This window comes from Parasteatoda tepidariorum, chromosome 2 (genome assembly GCF_982258835.1).
Source record: "Parasteatoda tepidariorum strain Cologne lab strain chromosome 2, Ptep-v5.0, whole genome shotgun sequence".
Classification (NCBI taxonomy): domain Eukaryota; kingdom Metazoa; phylum Arthropoda; class Arachnida; order Araneae; family Theridiidae; genus Parasteatoda; species Parasteatoda tepidariorum.
In genome coordinates this window covers 12631510-12643971 of record NC_141756.1, presented here as the reverse complement: position 1 = coordinate 12643971, position 12462 = coordinate 12631510, and the positions used below count along the sequence as shown (strand labels likewise).

Here is a 12462-nt window from a genome sequence, read left to right as displayed (position 1 = left end):
TACTATGCATTCTTTTATGCTTTACTTTACTAGCTATTTAGGTTTTGCTCGCTACTAAGTTAAATCCGTTGGAAATATATTCTAACGTAAAATCTTAAGAATTAAATTAATGATTAAAATCTAAAACTAACTTCTCTTTAAAAATTTAAAGTTTTGTTCAATATTAAGTTATTGAAATAGAAGAATTTTAATTGAAATAAATGACTTGCAATAGAAAAGCTTGTAGAAACAAAACAATAATTACGTTTTTAAAAAAACAACATGTATAATAGTAAGTCTCCTAGGAAAAATAAAGAAAGAATATATACTTCATATGTTTTAATTTGATAACTGTTTAATTAATTCCTTTATTTATTTGCCAATTAAAAATAGACAATAATTATGTCAAATTTCCATTAACAATTAAATAACCATGCAACAAGAAATTCAAATTATTACTCAACCAGTTATATCTTTGTGAATTTTCAGGAAAAGTTTAGAAAACTTAATGTATATATTACACACAATAAGAAGAAACTTATATGAAGTTTACAGGCTGAGTGCTATTTTTACAGCATTTGGTGTTCAAAAATATATTTTTTGTTTTGTTTACTTGTATCCTGAAGATTCTCATGACAAAGGTTTTTCAAAATATGAATAACATCATGATCTTAACATATCTTAGGTTGCAAACCAATGTCCTGTACCAGTGTTCAGAAATTTAGAAAAAGTTTAAAAATTAGTTTTTTGATGATTTTTATGACTGTGGCTTATAATACATTGTTCAGTTGTTTTTCTAAACATGCAACCCTTCTGTTGATGTTTTATGTTTATCTTCTAAAAAATTTTAAAAAAGAATGATTTATGTCTCATTTATTACATTCATCATAATATATAAATTATATATGTTCTTTTTTAATGTCCTCAGTCTGAAAAAGCGGCAGAATTGCACGCATTGTGTAGTGGAGCTAAGCCTTTGGCTGGATGGCTAGCAAGAGATGCTATTCAAGAATCTAGAGAAGCCTGTGGTGGTCACGGTTACTTACAAGGTAATAAATGTTTCTTTTGTAAGATTAAACTACTGTGTGCTTAATTATTTGCAACTATTATTTAAGTTATTCTCTTAACTTATGAACCTCATATTGCAAAAATATATTGCATGTTAAAATGTCTATTGCTACTGCATTGAAATAATTGAACAGAATAGTTTATTTTTATTAATTCAACTTGAAATGAATAAAAAGGTTTTATAGTTAATGAATAAGATCCAGACCACACTGTTGTTTTGTTATCTCCCATTCTTATAAGGAAATGTTCATCTCTTACTAATAAATTGGACATCAGGAGCTGAGAGAGTTTTTTTTTAAATTTTCCTCGATATGATTTCAAATTAATAAAGATATGTTAAAGAAACATTTAAATTAATAATAAAATTTTAATATTGGATCCAGTAGCGTATTCTAATGGAATAATTTTTAATTTGAATTATCCATGTTCACATTAAAAATAACCTATTTTATACATTTATTATAATAATGCTAGTTTTCTTTGGTCACCAGCTTGGTCATTTTTCAATATTATGTACAACATATAAAATTTAATGATAGTCAAGCTCAATGCGCAGCACAACTGTATTAAAATATTGTAATTCTACAAATCTCAGCCGCAACCTGAGAAATATGGTCCCAAAAGTTTGGTCTGCAGAGCGGTCCAAAATTTGGACCCATTAATGATAATTTTACTTATGCGTATTTCGCTATATCTCAGGAACTTTTTAGGCGAATTGAAAAATTTTTACACTCAATTATAAAATTTTTTATCCAAAGATAATTCCATGCAAAAAATAACTTTTAGTAAATATTAATTATTTTAGTTAAGAATGGGAGAAAAAAAAATGAATTGTCAGTTATACAATTTTTACATCGTTTTTAAAGAATATAATTTTACATCATAAAATACAAACTTCTCGATATAACGGAATATGCAAAAAGGTAACATTAATATTAAGGGGTCCAAAATTCGGAGCACTCTCCTGACCAAACTATTGGAGCCCTATTCACCTGATTGCTGCTGCCCCTTATGTTTTGGGGGTCAGAAATCTGAATCAGTTGGAAAAAAGTATGTCAATTCAGAGAAAGTACGTTTTTGTGTCGTATTTCACATTTTAAAATATGGTCTGCAGTTATTAATTAGCATTGAAGTCACCCCCTTGAGCCATTAATATTGAGTCCTAGAATGTGAAAATCCGATCATTTGATTGAAAGTTATTCCAGGTGGTTCTCTTTTTTTTGGCGCACTGTGCATGCTATTGCTTGAAAAAGGCAAGCTCCATTGCAACTAATATGTATTACAGCATGCGGCATCATAGCACCATTTATATTTAAAATTTCTACAGCCATTTTAGGCAAAATCAAAAATCTAAATAATTAATTTGTAAGATTTCTATTTCTATAAAAATACAAAATTATTCTATAATAATATTTAACATATGTAATTAAATATTCAACATTACTTGTCACTTAAAACTGTCTAACAAAATATATGCAAGTAAAAATCTTTAAACTAATTTTTTTTAATACTATTTAATTTATTCCTTATGACAACATATCGAAATGAATAATAACTAGAGTGCTGCTGATAGATTTTATGGTGAGATATAAAAAAAATATATATGCTACCGTGAATGACCAAAATCAAGAGAATGTCAACAATCTCATAGTCACTTTGGTGAATGTCTGAAATATTTGTTATATCCGATTTTATATTAATTTATTCGCTGATATAATTATATTTATTCGATATTTTAATATCTGCTGAAGATAGATTAGGAGAAACATCAGTGTTTGAAGTACCGGCAGTGGCACTGAAGCTTAAAAAATATTGATGTAGGGTATACCGCGCAGTAGCACTTAACTAGACTTACTATATATTTTGGACACTTACCAAAGTGACTATGTGATTGTAGACATTTACCAGTAGAAGTCAACAACCACCAATTTTGATCATTCACAGTAACATATGCATAGATAATGACTAAAAATATTTTGATTTTCTAAAGGGAGGTAGGAGACCTTTTATGGGATTGATTCTTCTTGAGTGTTTAAGCTAGCATGAGTTACCTGTATTTTGTAGTACCCAATGTTGCAATTAATGTTCGCTAAATAATATACACTGAAAAAAAAATTTAAGGAGCTTTTTTACACTTTATTACATAATAAAGTTGTGAAATTTTAGACCTGATTTTGAGCTTATATAATGTTATGATTTATCATTATGGGAGAATAGTGTATATAACTTCTAACATTCTCTTAAAAATCTTATTTTTACCAAATCTATATTTCTGTTGACTGAATTATCTTGTTTCAGTTTAATTGCATAACGTTCTGTAATTTTCAAATTTAAATTTTCTAATCTCCTTGGTGAGTTACGACTTAAAAATTCATTATTTTTCTGTATACACTACATTATTTCTAAATGTAATTAAGAGTGATTTATATAAGCAGAAAAATAGCCATTTTGAATGCTAAGTAGGTAAACTTGCATGTTAAACATCTATAAAGTTTTTGTATGATACATTATTTCAGTTATCAGATATATCAGTTTCAGTTCGAAAAAATAATTTTAAAAAAAATTTAAACTGATTTTTTCTTTAATTTATTTTAATATTTTTTAATTTTATATTGCAGCCTCTGGATTTGGATCTCTAAGAAATGATAATGATGCAAATTGCACCTATGAAGGGGACAATAATGTTTTGCTGCAGCAGACAAGCAATTACCTACTAGGACTATTGAAAAGAAAGGAAGACGGTAATTATTTTTTTATTTAAATTGTAAGATTTTCATTACTTTCAATAGGTAATATTAACACTTTTTAGCTTTGAGCATGCATCCTTGAAAATATGCTATAATATTATTAATTGCTTAAATTAAATGAAAGATTGCATTTTAAATTTTTCTCAATTTCTAGCTTTTATTTTAAAACAGATGAAATAGACGACCAATAAAGGAGTACCCGTTTAAAAAAATATACTTAATTCAATAATTGATTAAATGTTTTTGTTAATTGACCTGATATTTATGAAAATTTTTCTGCAAGTTGGGGGAATGTGTGATAGAAAAAATCACAGGAACAATGCTAAAGTTGTGACCGAGACAATTCAAAATATTTTTTGAAGTTTAATTTTGCAATATGAAAGATTGAAAACTTGAATTCTATTGTGCACCAACCACCTTTACCTTCCTGATATGCTGGTACTCATTGATCTGTAGCTGAGTAAGCCTCAAGTAACCCAGCAGAGATCAAACCACAGTCCTATACTATGATAACTGAATGTCTCAGCTACTATGGCTCAAAAAGAAATTTTTTTAAAAAGTGTCTTGTATAGCGAAAGTTTTTAGTATTGAAATTTTCTGTTAGGAAAGACTTTGCTTCTTACGTATTATTTATTTTCTTTCCGATAAGAGATGTATTGCTGTTACTGTGAATGATCGAAATTGGTGGTTGTTAACTTCCACCAGTGAATGTTGACAATCACATAGTCGATTTGGTAAATGTCCGAAATATATACTAGGTCTAGTTAAGTGCCACTGCCCAGTAATTTAACCGGTACTCCAAACACTGATGTATCTCCTAATCTTTCCTCAGCAGATATTAAAATATCGAAGAAATATAATAATATCAATGAATAAATTAATATCAAATTGGATATAACAAATATTTTTGACATTCACCACAAAGCGACTATGTGATTGTTGACATTCATTGGTGAAAATCGACATTCTCTTGATTTTGGTCATTCATGGTAATATTACTTTCTCATACAATATGTTGTCAAAAGAACTCATTATCTATAAGAAATTAATGAATAATTATTACGTGATAAAGAATGGTTTCACTGCATTAAACCAAATCTAAAATTTCGTTATTTAATTAATAAAATAGTTTTATAATTCTGATTACTATCGGACAATACTTTGCATACAATTGGAAAAACCACTGTTTTACAGCATTAAGTAATTGAAGTTTTTAAAACATATTTAAATTAACATTAATATCTGCATTTATCTTGATTTCTTATTGTATTTTTTTTCTTTAAATTTACAGACAGAAGTTTTACTATTGAACTTGAAAGCATTGGTTTTCTGAATGACATGGATAATATTTTAAGACAGAAGTTATCCCTTAAAAGAGATCTAGACTTACTGAATCCAGAAGGTATATTTACTTATTTATAATTTTTTTTCTTTCTCCAATCTTTTTGAAATATTATAATTGAGTAAAGCTGGATTTTATTTTGTTTATTTATCATTGTTCAGCTCAGTATTCAATGTTTTATCTTGTTCTAATTGTTGTTATCTTCTAGATGAGAAATAAAAACACCCTTAATTTATGACTTTAATTACAAACAAGATACAAATTACAAACAAGGCTAGGCACAATTGTGAAATTATTAAGTTTGTGAAATATTGATTTTTATATATTCTTTTATTAGATATGGGGCTTATCTTTGCTATTTTGCTTCTTGTACATGGTATCAAATTATGCATGTTTTTCCTAATTTTAATTAGGAAACCAATGTGCATGTGCATGTTTTCCTAATTTCTGTGTGCAATGTGCATGGTTTTCCTGTGTGCAATGTGCATGTTTTTCTTAATTTCAATTAGGATTTCCAAATTATGCAAACAAGATACAAATTACAAACAAGGCTAGGCACAATTGTGAAATTATTAAGTTTGTGAAATATTGATTTTTATATATTCTTTTATTAGATATGGGGCTTATCTTTGCTATTTTGCTTCTTGTACATGGTATCAAATTATGCATGTTTTTCCTAATTTTAAATTTTTTTCTATCATTTCTCTTTATTGTTTATTTAAATTAAAAAGGTATAAATGTAAATATTAAATATCACCCTTAATATAACTGTAATATTTCTACTTGTTGTACTATACTATACACAGATCCTTTAACTCTTCAAGTGATAAACCCCTTGGCAAAATCATAATGAACTTTCCTTGCTATGCACTTCTTTCTTATTGAATACTTTTGGGAAATTTATTTTATTTATTTATTTGATACAAGGAAGACTGCAACTTAAAGTTCAGATAAAACCGGGACTCACAGGGATAAATAAAATGGTAATAGTTGAAGAAATTTTAACTTTTTTTACCTTCTTCATAAAAATAATAAAATAAAAAAAACTTTTTGCATAACTTATGCTATTTTTATTTTTTGGTTCTTCAAAAGAACTGTGATACACAGAGCAAATATTCTGAAGTTTAATTTTTTATGTGATCATTATTATCATGGTTATCATCCCTATTTTGTTATTCTTTTTCTTGAAATCCTTTTGTCACAAAACCCTTTATCAATTGATGTATCAAATTTATAGCAGTCCAACAAGGAAATTATTCCTAAATAAATCCTAGCTACTAAATCTGAAAATTTTTAAGGTCAGTAAAGATTTTAAACAATGACTATAGGAAAGTGTTAGTTTGAGATAAAATCTAAGCAGGTTTTATAGGTAAGGATATTGAAACAAAAGTTAGCATGGAGAAAATAAAAGCACTTAAACCAAAAACAAAAAAAAACATACCTATATTTTGTCTTTTTATAACCTTGCTGAATTGATATCTCAATCACAATACTCACTAAAAGCTGTATAATATGTAGTCAGATATAACTGCAGACACAATTCTGAAAATGTTTGTATAATTTAAATAGGCTCATACAGTTTTTATGATAATGTTTCTTTTTAATAAAAATGCGATTGTTGACAAGTTTCCTTATAGTATGGTTAATTGTAATTATATAATGTAAACTATTCACGTAAAATTGCAGTTTTTAGGCAAACAAAACAGCACGACTTATGTTTTTTTTCCTTCTAAGGGGTAAAAATAGAAAGAAAGTAAGAAGTTAGCTGTTTAAGGAAGGGGAAATCAAATAGAAAATATTGAATAAATTTATAAACTTCAAAGATACTACGATTGTCAAACTAATTTTATTTTTTAAGTAAGTTCTTAGTAATGACACTATATTTTTTGCTAAGACTTACAAAAAGGTTTATAACATTTTAAGATCTAGCAGTCCAGGGGGAAATTTTTATTTTATTAGTTTAAAATTTACTTAACTGATTTATTTATTTGTTATTATTTTTTTAATTTTAGTTTTTTATATAAAAAAATAAAATTGAAATTAAACACGAGATTTTCTTGCATCCATATTTAATTTAAGCTAGCATTTGTTTAGTTGTAGAAGGCAAATAGTTTCAATGTAGAGCTAACATTTAACTTTGGCCAATTTTTTAAATAAATTTTAATTTTTTCGACAAAGTTAAATGTTTCCAAACCCAATTTAAAAATTTTAATTTTTTTATGGGGAGAATTTTAATGAAATACAAAGATAATTAAAAATTACGAGACTAATTCTTGGTGATAATATTAAATTTCATTAAAAACAGCAATCCAGCTGTCTAGCAATGTATTGCAATAGATTAATGGTGGAGTTTTTTTTACTATTAACATAGAATTGATGCCATTAGTGCGCTCGTTTAGTTTGCTCTATGTACAACAGTTCACATTGTCATGAAATTTTGTAAGTTCTCCAGTTTTGAAACAATTAATAAAAATTGTTAGAGGTTCGAGAATGTAACTTTGCTGTTCTGAGAAAAGGTAACCTGGCATTTGCATTTTGAAATAATATTTGATGATTGAAAGCTAATTGATAAAAAAAGGTAGCACAACCAAATTACTTGTTTCAGATTTGTCGTATTCATATTTAGGATTTAGAAAAGTTTGATATCTTTTTAGCAATATTGTCAATTTTTTGCAAGGAAAACGTCTATCTTTGAAGATGGGTTTAATGTAGTTGGTTTCCCTCTTTAAAATTTTAGTTTTATTCATTAATTTCCTTCTGGTCTTGTAAGTTTCCTTGTTGTGTGATAATCCAAATTTCGAAGATTATAAGCCAATGAAAGCGGGATGGTACGTATATGCTCCCCTCAATAATTAGGAATCTCTAAAAGTCCACCTCAATGTTTCAGACAAATGAAAACAATTTTGTGAATTATTAACGAGTGAAATTAAAATAATTCATCTCCTTCCGGGTATTTAGCACATTTAAAACTTGTTGCTCCTATGTGTGAAATTTAGAAAACTATTGTGGCTGTGCAATTTAATTTTGCTGTTATATCCAACGCTAAATACTCGGAAGGCATTGCTTCTAACCATCCATCCATTCATTACTTATGATAAATTCATCATTTAAACTTTCTTTTTGCAATAATAGTGATAAAAAAATATTCTCTAATGTTTTTTATTTTCAAAAAATATATTTTTTACGAGTTGAGTTTTTAAAAAACAATTTTTCCTGCAGTGGACTGATCATAAAGATACGGTTCCCAGTATAACACAAAAGTCAAGCATCACTGGCTGCAATCAGTGAGGAGGTGGGTGACCACATTGATCAGCTTGTGTAGGGACTGAGGGTGCATGGTGTCGTGCAGGTCGTCGGGCTACCAAATCAGGGGAGCCATCCCTTTTGTAGAGGATCAAAATCGTGATGGCATATCTGCGGACCATCCTCAGGGATGTTTCCCAGACAGTTGCCAATAGCCCATTGTGCAACTTTAGTGTGACATAAATAAAGTACCTACCTACCTTAAAAACAGTTTTCTTTGACATTAAATATAGCTTCTAGAGTTTAAGTGAATTGCGTATAGTAATTTTGTAATAACCGAGACTCTAAACTAGATGAGTTTAATTATAGTTATTCTGTAAATGGTTACAGTTAAATAAATTATTTTATTTGAAGTATATATTTTATATTTTTAGATGTAACTTATTATTATCTTTTTTTAATGTACCGTTTAGGTGAACTACTATTAGATAAAATTTAGTTTGTCAACTTTTAGGCAATGTTTAGATGTAAAACAATAAAAATTAATTCTCAAAACCTAAAACAAATATTTTATTTTTAGTAATTCTTAACACATACAAATGGTTGGTGTGCTACTTACTGAAACAAACGAGTGAAAAACTCAACAATGAATTGAAGAATAACACAGATCCATTTATAGCACGTTGCAACACTCAAGTTTATTTTTGCAGATCTCTGTCACTGGCATATGTAGAGGTAAAAAATTAGTTATTATTATTAATTCTTTATAAACAATTGCATGAATTAAAGTTTTTTTTTTTTAAATGAGTAATTCTTCTTTCACTGTAAAAGTAAAGTATCTCCTTGTAAATGAATTTTGAAATAATAAACTTTTTCAAAATTTGTATGTAGGAAAACAAATACAAGTATTCAACTTTTGTGGGTGTTTAATATAATTATTGTATTATTGATGATTAATGTAATTATTAAAAATACTTTACTTTCATATTAAAAGATATGACTAAATGTGATACAATTATGGAAAATACATATTTAAAACTATGGAGTTAAACCACTTTTACAATGAAATAATATTTTATAATAAAATAATATCTTAATAACATTTTAGAATATAAAATCACTGATATTTGGAGACTTCAATTCAATTTATTCATTCTTTTTTTTTTAAAATTTTTGTCAACAAATAAATTAGTAAAGAAAATTTCATTCAATTAATATTAGAGGCAATAATTGCACATTCCAATTATCTATTTGATTGTGATACTATGATGTTAATATTCTTTGTTTTAGCATGCTTTTCTGCAAAGATTTGATGATTTTATTTCTGAACAAGCTAATAAAAACATTCAAGAAGTTCTTCGACAGCTCTTTTTCTTGTATGGCTTATGGAGCTTGGAGAAGCACATAACATTCTTATATGAAGGTAAAGGTTTTCAAATAAAACATTTAAATTTTATTCATTTGTCGAAGGAAAATATTTTAATACAAAAGAATAATTTTTTATATTTGAAAAAAATTAATTGCTCAGCTTAAAACATAGCAATACATATTTTTATCTTTTTAGCCTCATTAAATACTTAAAAGGTCAATTTAATAGGACTGATAATTTAGAAGTTATAAGGATTTTGTTTGTAAAAAGTTAAAACTTTTGGCTAATACACATTTTGGCATCTGACATTGCTATTTATGCAAAAGATATATTGTTTCCTCTTTTTTTTTGTCTAGGCTGATTCAAATGATATCCTACTAAAGTCAATATGACAGTATTGTTTACAAACAGTGTAGATTTTTACTTATGTTTATGCATAAAACTTATAGTTTTCTTATGTTGAGTAAAAACACTAAATTTGTATTTATTAATTATTTGTCCCATTAACTCGAGATTGATCTAATTTAATTAAGTGTAAACAAATTCACAGAAAACAATTCACCACAGGTTCAGATTGCAATGTCACATGAGTTCAAAATTGTACTTTTTGGACATAAAACATTAATAAATTCTACAATATTTTTTGCCACATAAGAATTGTTCTCATTCGATTTAGCATTTAAAAATAATAAAAATAATTCTTTCCTATCCCTTCTCAGGTTTAGGGATTTCTGAGGGGTCCTAGGCTAATTAGAATACCTTAAAGTACCATCATACCAAATTTGGTGCTTCTGTCATTTCATGGTAATCTTAAATTAGCTCTAAGCCACCTCACAACAGAAGTATCTTTTCTTGAATAAATACAGTTAAAATATAATAATAGTTTTAAATATAATGATAATTTTTATGACATTGATATGGTTAAGCAAAAACTATATTTAAAAAATATGCTGAATATTAATTTTCTAGCTTTTTCATGATATTACAGGTGGATTTTGTGTTGGGGCATTAGCAAGCAAATCAATAAAACGTTGCATATTAAAACTATGTGAAGAATTGAAAGAACAAGCAGTTTCCTTGGCTGATGCAATTTCACCTCCAGATTTTGTTTTGAATTCGGCTCTCGGAAAATCGGACGGTCAGGTATGTAACTTGAGTGGTTTTCACCTTGAATGACTTCAATTTTAATGATTTGATTTTTATAAACTAACAGATTATCCTAACGATTTAAAAGAGTGACCTCAAATATGTTAATTAACTAGAGCTAATTATAAATGAAGTTGAGAAAATATAAAAACGTACTTTCTTTGAATAAGCATACCTTTTCTTTATAAGCGGTGTTGAATAGCCGAACCTATTTTGAGTTTATGACTATCAATGCTTAACTTCGCAGCCTTGTAAATGTAAACCTTACCCGGAGGACAAGGGAACTCCAATCATTAGACTTTTTGATAAAACTAACCTACATTTGGCATTACATGGAGAGGGAAAACACTAAAACTTCCCACTGTCAGCCAAACAGCAAGGGGATTCTAACCCATGATTTGTCTACCACTGAAGATATTTTACATCAGCATTGTGACTGGTGCGAGACGTGGTCACTCTTTAAACAATTTTAACACCATAAGGATTAGCGGTTAGTTTATAAAAATTTGATCATTAGAACAAAAGTTATTTATGTGTATGGTACACATTCGATAATATTTAAAACTAATAAAAACAAATAATTTTCAGATTTACAAAAATCTTTATGAATGCATCTTAAATACTCCTGGTGCCTTAGACAGACCTGCATGGTGGCGTGAATTCTTGGATAAACCTGCCGTTCAATCCATAAAAGCAAAACTGTGATTGTTGTTCTGTAGTTTAAAAATGACTTTTAATATTCAAAGTTATAACTGTGCAATTATATTTTGGAATCAAAATGTTATGTAATATTGTTAGAAAAACAAACTTTTACAAATTTATCACAAATATATCTATCATAAATGATGTATCAAATTATGCTTTATGATCATCACATTTTTGTATTTTTTTTTTCTATGTCATTTTTTATAAATACTTTTAATGTATAAAATATTATGTACACTTTCATCACATATAGGTATAGTTTTGCACAGTAAAATTGTATTTTAGTTAGCTCAGAAAAAATTAATGTTTTTTTTCTGTTATTATTTATAATTTTCAAAAAATTCCACCATTGCTTTGAAAAGAAAATTTGTTTTCACTGCTTAAGCTAATGTACTATTACATAAGCTGAAGCTCTAAAATATTTTTATTTATTTATGATTTACGAGGTTGAATTTTTAATAAATGGAAAATTTAGCATTAAAATCTGAAACAAAAGCATAAAAATGTTTACAAGAAACGTTTTTCACCACCAAAAAATATTTTAAGTTAAAGGTTTCTTTTTTTTAAAATTTTATTTGTCCTCTATATTATGTGTCTGTTTTTTTATCTTCACCGATTTTCTTTATGTACAGTATAAAATTGATCAAAACATATTGATTGTATGCTAGTTAATGTTTATACAGGAAATACCGGTGATTTTTATGTGTAGATTATTTTGATTCAATGAATTAGCTTTATGCACCTCGATGTATTTTAATTTAATAAATCTTTTTATTTATTTATATTCTTTTTGTTTCTTGTTAGTAATTATTTGCTGTTTTTTGAGAAAAATAAAGTAAATTACATTTTTTGAAAACTTTAAA

At 27.1% G+C, this 12462-nt stretch overlaps 1 protein-coding gene across 1 annotated transcript in view; it reads left to right on the top strand.

The window, feature by feature from the left end:
• The window catches only part of LOC107445633 (peroxisomal acyl-coenzyme A oxidase 3), a 21878-nt gene extending 9416 nt beyond the window's left edge, over positions 1-12462 (top strand). The window contains exons 10-16 of the mRNA XM_016060069.4: positions 908-1028; positions 3666-3788; positions 5086-5196; positions 8960-9114; positions 9670-9802; positions 10737-10891; positions 11483-12462. Coding sequence (XP_015915555.2) covers positions 908-1028; positions 3666-3788; positions 5086-5196; positions 8960-9114; positions 9670-9802; positions 10737-10891; positions 11483-11599 — 915 coding nt within the window. The 3' untranslated portion in view covers positions 11600-12462. The remainder of the gene's footprint in view (positions 1-907; positions 1029-3665; positions 3789-5085; positions 5197-8959; positions 9115-9669; positions 9803-10736; positions 10892-11482) is intronic.